This window comes from Malus domestica, chromosome 01 (assembly GCF_042453785.1).
Source record: "Malus domestica chromosome 01, GDT2T_hap1".
Classification (NCBI taxonomy): Eukaryota; Viridiplantae; Streptophyta; class Magnoliopsida; order Rosales; family Rosaceae; genus Malus; species Malus domestica.
In genome coordinates this window covers 15,876,550-15,891,980 of record NC_091661.1, presented here as the reverse complement: position 1 = coordinate 15,891,980, position 15,431 = coordinate 15,876,550, and the positions used below count along the sequence as shown (strand labels likewise).

Genomic DNA, 15,431 nt, shown 5'->3' with positions numbered 1-15,431 from the left:
ATAAAATATAAAAAAGGATATGCGGCACCAATTAAGGAGAACCTCCCTGCACAACACACGCACATACAGAGAGGGAGAGAAGCCGAGAGTAGGGGTGGGTTCAAAAAACCGAAAACCAAAAAAAACCGAAAACCGCACCGAACCGAAGCCGAAAAAAACCGAACCGAAACTGCCAAAACCGAACCGAACCGAATATGGCCAGTTCGGTTTCGGTTTTTGAGGTCCGAAAACCGAACCGAAAAAAAAAATCATATATAAAAAATAAAAAAATATGTTGGCATCAGGGTTTGAACCCCTGACCTCAGGTTGGGTAATCGTTTCAAGCCAACTTGACTGTCAGCTTTGGTTTGTTATAATTGTACCGGTAATTGATTTATAGGTTTCTAATAGTTAACACTTTATAAAATTTCTTAACTTACAAACCCTAGCCGTCATTCATATTCCCATTTCAGTTTTCACATTTTCTCAAACTCTCTCTCTCCCTCCGCTCCTCCTGCGTCTCTGCCTTTGCTTCCTCTATCTCTCTCTCTCTCTCTCTCCTCTTCATCTCTTCCTCCAAATCACTCTCTCCAATATTCTCCTGTCCTCCTCGCGGATTCTTTCTTCCAAATCATGATTGTTGTTGCAGATTTCCTTTTAATTATTTTGTTGTTGTTGCAGATTTCTTTTTAATTATTTTGTTGTTTCTGTGTGTTTTTGGGGTTTTTTCTTTTAATTATTTTGTTGGGGTTTTGCATGTTGGCAGTAGATGCATAAGTTTTTCTTTTAATCTTCCAATTTGGTAGCAGATGCATAAGTGTTCCATGGCTGGCAAGAGCTTTGGGACTAAAAATAAACCCCCAAGGTAAGAAACACTTATGGTTGCTATTTAGTTCTATTGGGTTTATTTTCATGGAAAAATCAAAAGATTTAACACATGCATGCATTTTCTCTGCGAGAGCTCTCAGATCCACAACAAGAAATATGCACCGACACCCAATAATGTCAGATCAATGGCCGATCGTCCCAGTTTGTATTCATTTGATGCAGAAGTTTCTGCATCTCCATTGCTCAATTGTTGCAGATTTCTTCCAGATTAAAAAAAAAATCATGGAAAAAAACCGAAAATAAACCGAAATCGAGCCGAAAAAAATCAAAACCGAAAAAAACCGAACCGAAAAAAACCGAATTTTTTTTGAACCGAACCGAACTGAACCGAAAATTCGGTTCGGTTTCGGTTTTGACAAAAAATCGAACCGTTTCAAACCGAACCCAGCCCTAGCCGAGAGCATAAGGAAGAAGGAAATGGAGAATTCACAAGTAATGCATTGATACAAAAACACTTCACTTATTATTTATTTGTCACATAAACTGACACTCGTTGGCACGCTCTTTATTCTAGTACATATAGAATATAATAGTAGGGCCACCTATATTAGCTGGAGCGTGTGTCCACATAATTTTATTGATACAATACTAGTAGGACGATTTACTTTCAAGGGTAAAGTTCAATAAGAGACCTGAAACCGAACGTATGAGTGATGTTATAGTGAGTGAAACCAGCAGCCAAAAAGATCTTTTTCCATTCTGATTCGCTACGCTCTTTGCCAGTGACGGTAGACATCATCAGCATATCAAACATCAGTTGGGTTTCAATTGATTTCTTATCCACCATCTTCTCCTTTTTATCGACATGTCCCACAACTATGTCTATGATGATAATCTTCTTATTCCCTTCATCATTTTTGCTCAGAAGTATTGCTTCTCTACACTTCTTCAATATCTTTACGCTTTCTTCATCGCTCCAATCATGCAGAATCCACTAAGATATAGATTATTAATTAATTTCATTCATTACCCAATTAGTCACAATATTTCCACAATTAACGTATAAATAAAATGAGGATACGTGCACACTACTACATCAACAATGTATATACTTGCTTGTCGGCACCTTTTATATATCAATAATCCTATTTAAATACACTTGTTCATACTTTCTTTAATAGAGGTGGGAGATGTTTTTACTAACAAAAAGGTTATTAATTACGAAATTAACTAAGAAACAACAAATAATTGAGTGTTATATATTACGTACCTTGAGCAAAATTGCATTTGCTGGGGGTATTTCCACAAACATGTCTCCCCCCACAAAACCCAAATTATGGGTGCTTCCTAGCAAGTTAGCCACCACATGTGGTTGGTCAAACACAATGCAGTTGATGCTGGGGAATGCATTGGCAATGGCCTTGGCCATGGTTCCTGTTCCTCCTCCAACATCCACCAGGGATTTCAAGCCCTCAAAAACTCCTCCACACTCTTCCACCACCTCCCTTCCGAGAAGCTTGGAGTCAGCCTCCATTGCTTCATCAAACAAGTTACCGAACCTTGGTTCCTGAGCTGCCAAATCCCAAAAGGGCATTCCATTTTCCATTTTAAATGGTGTACATATAGTAGCTGGATCATCACCACCGTTCATCTGCAACCAAGCTCCCATCAAGTGAAATGGGGTTGTCAGTACCTGATAGAGTATAACTTAGTTAGGATTCCTTGTTCCACAAGTATTGTAACTAAATGTAAATTAGTTTTTCTTGCTTTCCTAGTAATTCTAATATTCATTGTCATTAAATCCCAAGATTTATGATGTATATATAAAGATTCGGTCTCTAGCTATGAATGTTCTTTGACTAAAACCTTGTAGGTTTTCAGTTTTTTATCGAAGTTACTGACATTAATGTAATGGTGTGGTTCTATGTAGGCTATTTCAAATCAATGAAATAGAATGTACCCATATAAGTTTAAAAATGGATTAGAAAAAAAAATGAATAAATTTTATATAAAAAAAAGGGTACATTTTATATTAGAAAATGGTACATTTTACATATAGCAAATTGTATATTTAAGAATAGAGAAAATTGCAAAAATTATATGAATGGGTACATTTAAGATTAAAATTTTGAAAAAAAAATCCTTTTTATAAAGAAAACAATTAATGGGTATAAACTTATTCTAATTTTTTTGTTTTTTTTTTTTTGGAAATGTTTGAATTGAAAATTAATTAGGTAATAAGGGTGTGAGTATTAAACCCTAATCAACTACTAATTTTTATTTTAAAATTTATGTAACTAACATTTAAATTCATTAATGATAGGGACTTCAATCAAAATCTGAAAACTAATAAGGTTTCGGTCAATGAACATTCGTAAATAAGGACTAGCTACTAATTTTTCCTATAAATAATATATATCCAATTCAATATACACTACCGGATCGAGTATCATGAGTATAAGTGGTGTGGTGTTTGATGGCCCGTCTTTGAGAAGAAGCCTAGAAGTTGGTGTTAGGCTATACAATACAACAGCTTCTTCTTCCTCCATATCGTCACAACCACGATGAACATGATGATGTTGTGCAAAGAAATCGGAGTGGACGAGGATGCGCATCAGGCGTGAGACGAAATGAGCTCTCGAAGGGTGGACATTGAGCGCAGCGATGAGCTCGGAAAGAGAGATGGGTTGGCCGTGGTTGTGAATCACGTCTGGGATGCCTAGTTGAACTGCACATTTGAGTGCCATGGAGTTTATGAACTGGAACATGTGGTTCCAAATCTGAGCTTGAGCTCCAAGAAGCTCATGGCTAGTAGCACCCACTTCACCATTACTCAAACCCATGTGTGTGTGTGTGTATATTTCTATGTAGTAAGTCTGTGGCTTCCAGATTATATATTGTGATTGATTATTCTCTTGCTATATTAGTTTTGAATACATGGGTATGTGGATCGGTATATATATAGCACTGCCCAGTGCCCACATACAAATATTGAAGTGAAAAATCATATTATACTCGACACTCTTACCTATCGAGGTTTCATCTTTCACGCACACTTTAAGCATGTCAGGTGCTTTCTAATTATTCACACTTTGAGCCTGCCAAACATAGCTATCTAAGATTTTATCAATCTAAATTGTAATGATTGCATACATCACTATGATTCAAGTAATATGTTGTAGGGAAATTTTATGTGAATCGTATAACTTCTTTCTGCACAAATTACTCTCCAAACCATATTATTTTAAATCAAACTATCAATATGTCTTTAAATTCAAATTTATTACCTAAACTACCCTCATAAACTCCATTCAATATGTAAATTTATCTTTACACTCATTTAGAAAATGCTTAAATGTCAAAATGGTCCATGTGTTATAGCCATATGGCCAATTTAGTCCCTGTGTTTTCGATTTGGCTAATTTAGTTCTCATGTTTGTCTAGGTTAGCCAATTAAGAACATTCCATTCAATCTCTTTTAAGTCGTAAGAAAAATTATATGAGATATAATTACCATTTCTCTCCAATCTGAAAAATGATTAAGGTTGTGACATAAAAAAGAAAGGGGGTAATGTTAGGGAGAAAGTTGGAGAGTTGAGAGGAGAATAATTTTTCTTTTAATTTTTAATTTTATTTTATTTTTAAATATCTTAAATAATCAAACAAATAAGCCGAACATAATTTATAAATTTTTTTACAGAAATTAGATGAAAATGTCATTAATTGGCTAACGGAGATAAACACAACGATCAAATTGGTCAAATTGAAAACACATGGAGTTTATTAACCCAATGACTAAAACACATGGATCATTTTAATATTTAAGCCTTTAGAAAATAAAAATCCAAAAATAGTATTCATGAATATTTTGCAACTTCTAAACTTTTTTTTTTTGTACAAACAATGTTATCTACATTAAGGGGGTGGGGGAGTGTGATAAGCCTCACAACGGGCTAGAAATAATATGGTTCAAATTTGCGTTTGATGAGAATCAGACCTAAAAATAGAAATATATGATGCAAATTTTAGCCATAAGTAGTATTCCTCTTTATTTGTAAGTGAGATGTCTTAGCTTCGATTCTCGCCAAAGGCGAATTTGAACCACATTAATGCTAGCCCATTTTGAGGCTTACCCACTCACCATCCCCTTAGTGTAGATAATATTGTTTGTTAAAAAAAATATAAATATACCAAATGTAACATTTTTAAATATGCTAACATGTAAATATATTATTATTATTATTAAACTAATGACGTGAATAAAAATCAAAGAACCTTGATCAATAACTAAAAAAAAATAATGTTTCAATCAATGAAATAGAAAAATGAGGAATGAAAACCTAATTTCTCTTATAAAAAAAATTAGATTTAGAATTCAAAACCCTCTCTAAGGTAACCAAACGTATCAATTATTGGCTGGGGGGAAAACATGTCAATTATTGTAGGGGCAACATGAATCATGTTGAATCAGATCATCCATCTTTACTTGGTAATAAGGTGGTTAAGTATATTATTCAGGTTTAAATAATGTTATCATATCCTCTAAATAGAATGCTTTGTGCAAAATAAAAAATATATCCTCTAAATGGAATGCAATTGTAGATAGTGCAGAGTAGGAATTTTATGTGCGATGGGGGCCATTGACAGGCCATATGATACAAAAGATAAGATAAGATAATAATCGAATCTTTCAAATTTGACAAAATTTAGAAAAAGACAAGACACAAAACAATTGTTTACTCAATCGTGTATCTAAAGGACGGAAGAGGTGGATCTTGTGAGGATTTTAGGAATCTTCATATTATAATTTTTCATCATATATCATGATGTTAATTTTGGTTAGATACTATTTATGTTTACTTTTAAATAAAAATTTCAAAATAATTTCTAACCGTACGATTTATGATGAACAATTAAAATATAAGGATCTCTAAAATCTCTACAATTTATATCTGAGATCCAAATCCCTAATGTCATTTATGATTGACTTTTGACATTTCACAGAATGTCAAAATGATTCACGAAGATTTTTAACAGAATGAATAAAATGATTGACGATAAACAATTTCAAAAATCACTTTTATCGATTTTAAATTTTATAAGCCAAAATGCGAAATTATGACAATCTTAGTAACCTTTTAGCTAAAAAAAAACAATGGCCGTGGAATAACTTGATTTTCTATGCGGCTGCCATGCAGTCCTTCCTGGAGGATTTTTCGGGGTCAGGTATACAGGTAAAAGAATGTCACCATTTCAACTAGAAAACCTAAGTTATTAATATAAAGTAAACTTGTTATAAGTTCAATTTGTGAGTCATTATTAGGTTTCTATTCATTGATTATTCAGCATTCACATCAGATTATTTTTTATTATCTTTTTATTAAATTGTCATAAATATCATCCTTTATTTATACATGTGCAACTCAACTTTCTTCTCATTGTGATATGAGTTATAATTAATGTGCAATGTAAATGTCGTTTCAAAAAGAAAATTCATTTTGTTGTGATATGAGTTACATAACTTATGGAAAACAAATTACTAACATTAGTGAAATAAAACCAAACTCATGAGTTAAATAATACTTTGCATGGGGGAAAATGCAGAGGATGTGGGAACAAGTTGTTGGGTGATGGGTCTGGCAGAGGGCAACTAGAGTTTTGGAGGAGAGGAAGAGCCTTCATAATTTGCAGGTGGGTTAGAGACAGGTGGGGTAGGAGAAGGGGATGAAGGAGGTGGGGTGTTTAGATCGGTTGAAGAGGTTTTGGCAAGAAAGATGTAGAGAGAAGCCGAAGAGAGTTCATGAGAGAGAAGGTTGTGTGCCAATTTTTCAATTTAATTTTGGATTTTTAAATGTTTGTTATTATTACCTGGTTGTGAGGTTTACATAAAAAATAATAAAATTTGTGATCCTATATAACACTACTAAATTGCACATATTTTTATTTCTGTTCAATTTTAATTAGAGGGTTAGAGTGATAATTTTATAGAGATTTAGTTGATAACCAGAGTTCTATTAATATATGTAGTTTAGATATTTATCTTTTACTCAATTTTAGAATTAAATTAAAATATTGTATCTCATTTGTAGATCTCAAGAGCAGTTCATGCTTTTGCTCAAAATCCCCCCGGAGTACGAGATATTTTTTTCAATGTGCCCGGAATACGAGTGATACATCACGTGTCATTATACAAGTGGTGAGATACTTGTATTAAAAAATTAACAACTTAAAAAATAAAACTTCCTATATTCCGAGCACAACGAAAAATTTCTCGAAGAAAAGGCCATGGGTAGTGCACACACGGCTCCTTTACTGGTGTAGGAGAGATTTTGAAACCAACCAAACCCATACTGAAACCAAACAAATCCCTAATCGACAATACCAAAACTTTGGTACCTGAAACCAAACCAATACCGAAAATTTTAGTACGAAATACGATATGCCACTTGCATTAGGTTGGTAAGACCGAACAGAATCGACATAGAATCGACACATATATATATATATATATATATATATATGTTATAAATATGTAAAAATTAGAGAGATAACCTTTTTAGTGAATGGAGCGAGGCATGTGTAAAATATCACACTGTAATTATAACTCTATTGAATGACAAATAAAAGAGGGAGGAATGGATACTGATATTATTGATCTTTTTGTTTTCTGTGTATTGAAAGTATACGGAGTGCTCTATTTATAGAGCAACTCCAAACTAATACATTAACTGCACATTGAAGTTTACAGCACTTCCTTTGACAATACAATCTCCATGCATTTCCAAATTCAATTTCACTTTTCATGGGCATTGAAAATGATTGTGTGGGCATTCATAACAATGCCAACGTTTTCAACACTCCCCCTTGGATGGCCACATATCAACATGAGTTGCCTTGTTAAAACCTTGCTTGGAAAAAACCAGTGGGAAAAAAACCATGGCGAAGGAAAAAGAGTACAACTTTTCCTGGATTGTTGATATAGTGTTAAATATGCTTATGTTGCCTCGTTAAAACCTTGATATGAAAAACCCAGTGGGAAAAATCCTAATCAAAGGAAAAAGAGTACAACAGGCATGTATCATGGATGCTCCCCCTGATATATATCTTCCCCTGATTCTGCATTCTCCAAATTTAGCTATTTGGTAAGTCGACGTAATCTGATATTTTGCACTAACTTCTGAAACGTGCATTTTGGTAGAAATTTGGGGAACAAATCTACCAGATTTTCATTAGAACGGATTTGTCTTGACTTCAATAACTTTAGCCTTCTGAAGCTCATGTGCACTAAAAAACTATGGAGATATGTGTTTAGTCTTATCGCCCTTAATGAATCATTCCTTCATTTGGGCAACACAGGCTGCATTATCTTCATGGATGACAATTGGATTGTCTGTCTTCGAAGTTAGACCACATGAATTCCAGATATGATGGATCATTGATCTTAACCAAGAACATTCACGACTTGCTTCATGTAAAGCAAGTATTTCTGAGTGATTGGAAGATGTAACAACTAGTGTTTGCTTTGTTGAGCGCTATGAGATTGCTGTATCTCCATTCTTGAACACATCCAGTTTGTGAGCAGGCTTTATGTGGATCAGAGAGAAAACCAGCATCTGCATATCCAACAAGGATCTGGTCATTTGTGGATTTCTTTGAGTAGAAAAGACCCATGTCTGTTGTCCCACGAAGGTATCGCAATACATCTTTGACACCCTTCCAATGACAAATTATTGGAGCAAAGCTATACCTTGCTAACAAGTTAACTGAAAAAAACTATATCTGGTCTAGTACATTGTGCTAAATACAACAAAGCACCTATTGCACTCAGATATGGTACTTCTAGACCAAGGACCAGTTCATCATTTTCTTTTGGACGGAATAGATCTTTCTTAACGTCCAGAGAATGAACGACCATTGGCGTGCTGAGTGGATAAACCTTGTCCATACCAAATCACTTCAAGATTTTTTCAATGTAAGCTGATTGGTAGACCAAAATTCCCTTAGCACAATGCTCAATCTGTAGGCCGACACAAAATTTCATTTTTCCAAGGTCTTTCATTTCAAATTCGCTTTTCAGATATTTAACAGTTTTATTGAAATCTTCAAGGGTTCCAACTAAGTTCATATCATTGACATATACTGCCACTATAGCAAATCCAAAATTGGATTTCTTAATGAACACACAAGGGCAAATGACATTGTTGATATACTCTTCTTTGATCAAATACTCACTGAGACGAAAAGACCCATGTCTGTTGTCCCACGAAGGTATCGCAATACATCTTTGACACCCTTCCAATGACAAATTATTGGAGCAAAGCTATACCTTGCTAACAAGTTAACTGATAAAAACTATATCTGGTCTAGTACATTGTGCTAAATACAACAAAGCACCTATTGCACTCAGATATGGTACTTCTAGACCAAGGACCAGTTCATCATTTTCTTTTGGACGGAATAGATCTTTCTTAACGTCCAGAGAATGAACGACCATTGGCGTGCTGAGTGGATAAACCTTGTCCATACCAAATCACTTTAAGATTTTTTCAATGTAAGCTGATTGGTAGACCAAAATTCCCTTAGCACAATGCTCAATCTGTAGGCCGACACAAAATTTCATTTTTCCAAGGTCTTTCATTTCAAATTCGCTTTTCAGATATTTAACAGTTTTATTGAAATCTTCAAGGGTTCCAACTAAGTTCATATCATTGACATATACTGCCACTATAGCAAATCCAAAATTGGATTTCTTAATGAACACACAAGGGCAAATGACATTGTTGATATACTCTTCTTTGATCAAATACTCACTGAGACGATTATACCACATTCGTCCAGATTGTTTCAGTCCATACAATGATCGCCTTAATTTGATCGAGAGCATACCTCATGATTTATTAGTTATTTCAAGCGACTTAAATCCTTCTGGGACTTTCATATATATGTCAGTATCTAATTCTCCATATAGATACGAGGTGATGACATTCATAAGTCGCATGTCAATTTTTTCTGAAACCACTAAACTTATTAAGTAATGGAACGTAATTGAGTCCATTACAGAAGATTATGTCTCCTCCTAATCAATTCCAGGTTTTGCGAAAAACCTTGTGCAACGAGTCATGCTTTATATCTTGCAATCTTGTTTTTCTCATTGCATTTCCTTGTGAATACCCATTTGTAACCCACGGGGTTTACACCAGGCGGGGTTTAGATTACTGGTCCAAAAACATTTCGCCTTTCCAATGAATTTAATTCTGCCTGGATTGCATCTTTCCACTTAGGCCAATCTTGTCTCTGTTTACATTCATCAACAGAACGGGGCTCAATATCATCACCTAATATGATTTCAATGGCTACTACGAATGCGAACATATCGTCGATGATTATTCCATTCCGATCCCACAATTCATTAGTACATGCATAATTTATGGAGGTTTCTTTGCTCTCATGTACTGCTGTCTCTTCAGGGACATATGTCTCATCATAGACATTTTCTTTTTCTAGAAGTTCAGAATCATGAATTGTAGATTTGTCATTCATTCTCTCTTCCTGAATAATTTCATTTGGATTTAGTTGTGCCCTTGTCTTTCTCTTTCGAGGGGCTAAATCTTTGAACCTGGGGGTCTACCATGCTTCAGGCGTGCACCAAATGAATCATTCGCTGCCACTTTATTTTGTTCAACAGGAACATCAATCATTGCAGGTGCATTTGTAGCTGGTATATATGATTTTGTCACTTTCATAGCATCATTAAATGCATCTGTCATTTGATTGGCAATACTTTGAAGATGAACAATCATTTTCACTTCATTTTCACATTGAGTGCTACATGGATCAAAATGAGACAAGGTGGGAACAACCCATGTTAGCTTTTTCCGTTCTTCTGGACCGGTCTTTTCTCCCCTTAACGACAGGAATACTGTCTCATCAAAGTGACAATCAGCAAAATGAGCTGTAAACATATCACCTATCAAGGGTTCCAAATATCTAATGATAGATAGTGAATCAAAACCCACATAAATTATCAACCTATGCTAAGGTCCCATTTTAGTACGTTGCGGGGGTGCAATAGGCACATAAACAACACAACCAAAAACTCGTAAATGTGAAATGTTTGACTGATGCCCAAACACAAGTTGTACTGAGGAGTATTGGTGGTTGGCTATAAGTCTCAATCGAACCAGTGATGCAAAATGTAAGATGACATGTCCCCATGTAGAAACTAGCAATTTTGTTTTCATGAGCAGAGTGCGAGCTTTTAACTGAAGCCGCTTGATCAATGTTTATGCTAGACCATTTTGAGTACGGAAATGAGGAACAGGGTGTTCAACATCAATGCTCAATGTCATGCAGTAATCATCAAAGATTTGAGACGTAAATTCACCAGCATTATCAAGTCGGATCGACTTAATAGGGTAATCTGGGAACTATGCTTGTAATTTAATTATCTGAGCAAAAAGTCTCGCAAAAGCTACATTTCGAGTAGACAGGAGACAAACATATGACCATTTGATAGATGTATCAACCAAAACCATAAAATATCGAAATGGTCCACAAGATGGTTGAATAAGTCCACAAATATCCCTTTGAATTCTTTGCAAAAATGATGGGGATTCAGCATCAACCTTTAGTTGTGATGGTCTGATTACCAATTTCCCTTGAGAACAAGCTTTGCAAGGGTTATCATTTGAGATAACAATGTGTCTGCTCAATAATAGATGTCCATTAAAGTTGATAATGATCACACGCATCATGGTAGATCCTGGATAACCCAGACGGTCATGTCAAAGCATGTAAACTTTTGAATTAATGAACTTCTGGTTCATGACAGTATGTGATTCAACTGTCTTTATGTATGTATAATACAATCCACTCAACAAACCATGCAACTTCTCCAATATACTTTTCTGGGTATCATTGGAGGTAATGCATAGATACTCCACATTTTCTGCACTTTTCGTTTCAATGTGGTATCCATTTAAACGTATGTCTTTGAAACTCAACAAATTTCAAGTAGATCGAGTAGCATACAACGCATTTTGTATGGACAATATTGTTCCATTTGGTAACATAATCAGGGCTTTCCCTGAGCCTTCAATTACATCTGAAGGTCCTGATATTGTTGTTACCCTTACTTTTGTAAGCATCAATCTTCAGATATACTTTTGATCTCGAAGTATTGTATGCGTAGTTGTGCAGTCTGCAAGACAAATATCTTCGCCATTTCTCATGTTTTGAGAATGACCATAGTTTTTATTCATGCTCTCTGAGTAAGGGAATCAGAGTTAGAAGCAAGTTGTAATAGGAAATTTACATGCCATTTTTATTGAATCTGAAATGCTAGTTTCAAACTACAAGTTCAGCATAATAAAAATACATCAAACATAAGTGATTCAGTCGGATCAATATACTTCATTCCCCATTTCCACAATGAAGTCTGAAACATTTAGATGAGTTGTGTTCAACTGCCCTTCAACTGCCCTGATAAGTCACACACTGGATCAGGTATATCCATTGGTTTAGCCTGGTCGAGAAAATTGGTCTCGACACCCTTCTCCTTGAGGGAGGCTTGATACAGATCCACCAGATGTTTTAGGGTACGACAAGTACGCACCCAATGCCCATTGCCACCACACCTATGGCAGGCTCCTTCAGAGTTTCTGGGAACATTGTTCATATGAGCTTTGCCTTTGTGGCGATTCACATTTTTTAAGCTCGGGCCTGAATTTTTCCTTGGAACTTGGTTGTGAGACTGACCACCATGGTTCTTGCCTTTCCTGTTCCATCAACCTCGCTTATGACCAGATCCTTGTTTATGATTATCACCATCAGAGGATATGGCGTTCATTTTGAGGGAAGCAGCATATATTAGCTAGTTGTATTCAGTGAAGCCTCGCGCTCTATACTCCTGATGCAGGAGCATGTTAAAGGCATGAAATGTGCTGAAAGTCTTTTCCAGCATATCTTCCTCAGTAATGGTATCCCTATAGAGCTTCATTTGAGATGTAATTCTGAACAACGCAGAATTGTACTTTGCCATTGACTTGAAATTCTAGATCCTTAGGTGAGTCCATTCATAGCGAGCTCTTGAAAGAATCACCGTTGTCTGGTGATTGTATTTGTTTCTCAAGGCCTTCCAAAGAGTTAACGGATCTTCAACCGTTAAGTACTCGCTCTTTAGTCACTCATCAAGATGGCGATGAATAAAAATCATGGCCTTCGTCCGATCTTGAGAGGATAAGCTGTTATCTTCCCTGATGGTATCTCCAAGATTCTCTGCTTCCAGATGGATCTTGGTATCTAGTATCCAGGTAAGATAATTCTTCCCAATAATGTCTAAGGCAGCAAAATCAAGCTTTGCCAAGTTCGCCATTTTTTTTTCTGAAAGAAAATGAGATGTGTAAGAACTTGTAAGAATATGTATTCCTAAATGAATATAGTGTTAGAACTTCTGGTTCTTATAAATTTTTCATTTTGATCTTCAGGCCAAAATGATAAGCACTCGAAATTTCAGGCTCGAGATTTTTAAGATGAATGAGGAAGGCGATTGTACCGCACTATTCTCATTGAAACAATATAACATAGAATGGGCGATTATTCTGCACCACTCAAGTAGTAGGAAAAATTTAAATACGCATAGCAGGGTGGGCGATTATACCGTACCACCTAAAATTGCAATAAAATTAAACAGCAGGCAAATTTAAATATGCAAGGTAGGGTGGGCAATTATACCGCACCACCTAAAATTGCAGTAAAATTAGATTTGCAGTCCAAGATAGGCGATGATACTGCACCATCTTAGATCGCAGTAAGATTAAATTTTCAGTTCAAGATTGACGATTGTACTGCACCATCTTGGATTGCAGTAAAATTAACATAAATAAATATTGGGTTAGTAATCAAGATCTACACCAAACAATAAATCAAAGATATATGTAACTGTTAGGTTAAGAACTAGAAGCAGGCATGGAGCAAACAGTTCGTCGCGAGGGTATATCACGCAGTTAAGGCAGAGAAAGAAGATGAACAGTAAAAACCTTAGAGGAAACTTTTTTTTTTTTTCGTTCGGCGAAGAGAAATGAGAGAATGATTAGATTTTAGAGAGTCGTGCTGATAACGTGTTATAAATATATAAAAATTAGAGAGATAACCTTTTTAGTGAATGGAGCGAGGCAGGTATAAAATATCACACTGTAATTATAACTTTAATGAATGACAAATAGAAAAGGGAGGAATGGATACTGATGTTATTGATCTTTTTGTTTTCTGTGTATTGAAAGTATACGGAGCGCTCTATTTATAGAGCAACTCCAAACTAATGCATTAATTGCACATTGAAGCTTACAGCACTTCCTTTGACAATACAATCTCCATGCATTTCCAAATTCAATTTCACTTTGCATGGGCATTGAAAATGTGTGTGTGGACATTCATAACAATGCCAACGTTTTCAACAATATATATCATTTTAATTATTATAAGCCACTAGACTTGGTTGAGATTTAATCAACCTTTCATTCAAAATAAACCCTTCTCTCTCTCGACCTCACATCACTATGTGACTCTCTGTCTCTTTTGACTCCTCTGCCCAAACCCAAAGGACTCGAGCTCTCCTCCTCCCCAAACTTCATCACCCAATTCGCAGTCCACCCACACCACATCTACACCCATCTCTAATTCTCTCTCTCGAAACTCCTCTCAATCTTCATGAACTTGAACTTTCAAGTTTGAAACAATTTTAAATTCATTTAGAATCTTGGTTTGTAACTTAATTTTTTGCTTTTGTGTTTGTAACTTAACTTATTTCATTTTGGTTGTATGTATTTTTAATTTAAGTAGTTTGTTAGTATAGAGATGGTAATTACAAATGATACATTGATACTAATGAACATGATTTGCTTGTAGTTTGTTATTATAAAATTATAAATTGTGCAAAGCATTGTGGTGATAAATAGAATTGGTATGAATTGGACTGACAAAATTGGTATGAATAGGTATGAATCGGGTTAACCAAATTGGTATGAATAGAATTAGGTTGACCAAATTAAGATAAGTTACACATTCAAAAGGCCTCAAAATTGGGCTAACCAAATTTCAACCCAAAATCTAGATCAAATTAGAAAGCCCAAAAATTGGACCTGAAGGTCCATTCCCGATCCCAAACCAAAAAATCGAAATAATTTTTGTATTACTGAATTTCAGGAAACTGAAATTTCGGTTCGGTTTCAGTTTTCAAAATTTCGTCTCGGAAGTTTTCAGTTTGGTTTTTGATATTCAAGTATCGGTTTGGTTTCCGAACCACATAAATTCTCCTCGTGCAAATGAGGTATTGTTTGGGCCCAAAATAACAATTTGAGCCGAGAGTAACAAAATGGGCCGAGACTCTTGATCTAATGATCTTCCAGGGGTATCATGGCCCGACTAGGCACCTTGTCTAGTCGATTTTCGATCGAGTCCTTTTGCGAGAATGATTGATTTGGATAAAGATGAAGGTTGAATCCTTATACCACCAGGGTTGTTAATGTTGGAGGAACTGAGAGTCAGGGAATGAATATGGTTCATTATGAAGGTGGGTTCAAAGTCCCAATTGAATTAGGATTAGACGAGCCTTAGTTAGATCAGGA

At 35.3% G+C, this 15,431-nt stretch overlaps 2 protein-coding genes across 3 annotated transcripts; both read right to left on the bottom strand.

The window, feature by feature from the left end:
* Positions 1 to 1,307: 1,307 nt before the first annotated feature.
* On the bottom strand, positions 1,308 to 3,944 carry LOC103423168 (trans-resveratrol di-O-methyltransferase-like). Of its 2 annotated transcripts, none has more exons than XM_029092746.2 (3): positions 3,246 to 3,944; positions 2,078 to 2,500; positions 1,308 to 1,801 (listed from the first exon to the last, which is right to left on the bottom strand). In XM_029092746.2, exons 1-3 carry the CDS (start codon positions 3,648 to 3,650, stop codon positions 1,475 to 1,477), a joined length of 1,155 nt encoding a protein of 384 aa, XP_028948579.1. In that variant the 5' UTR covers positions 3,651 to 3,944; the 3' UTR covers positions 1,308 to 1,474. The 2 variants fall into 2 exon arrangements, with proteins under 2 accessions (XP_028948579.1, XP_028948602.1); XM_029092769.2 differs by having other exon boundaries at positions 2,078 to 2,458; positions 3,246 to 3,893.
* Positions 3,945 to 12,268: 8,324 nt separating this feature from the next.
* LOC139197459 (uncharacterized) lies at positions 12,269 to 12,847 on the bottom strand. The gene is made up of 2 exons (XM_070824912.1): positions 12,714 to 12,847; positions 12,269 to 12,584 (listed from the first exon to the last, which is right to left on the bottom strand). The coding sequence occupies exons 1-2, from the start codon at positions 12,845 to 12,847 to the stop codon at positions 12,269 to 12,271; spliced, it is 450 nt and encodes a 149-aa protein (XP_070681013.1).
* Positions 12,848 to 15,431: the final 2,584 nt, after the last annotated feature.

Coding starts and splice junctions, on each gene's coding strand:
- LOC139197459 (XM_070824912.1), bottom strand. CDS start 12,847: ATGGCAAAGTACAATTCTGCGTTGTTCAGAATTACATCTCAAATGAAG. Junction 12,585..12,713: donor AACATGCTCCTGCATCAGGA/GTATAGAGCGCG, acceptor TTGATGGAACAG/GAAAGGCAAGAACCATGGTG.
- LOC103423168 (XM_029092746.2), bottom strand. CDS start 3,650: ATGGGTTTGAGTAATGGTGAAGTGGGTGCTACTAGCCATGAGCTTCTT. Junction 2,501..3,245: donor TACTCATGATACTCGATCCG/GTAGTGTATATT, acceptor ATACTCTATCAG/GTACTGACAACCCCATTTCA. Junction 1,802..2,077: donor CAAATGCAATTTTGCTCAAG/GTACGTAATATA, acceptor TCTATATCTTAG/TGGATTCTGCATGATTGGAG.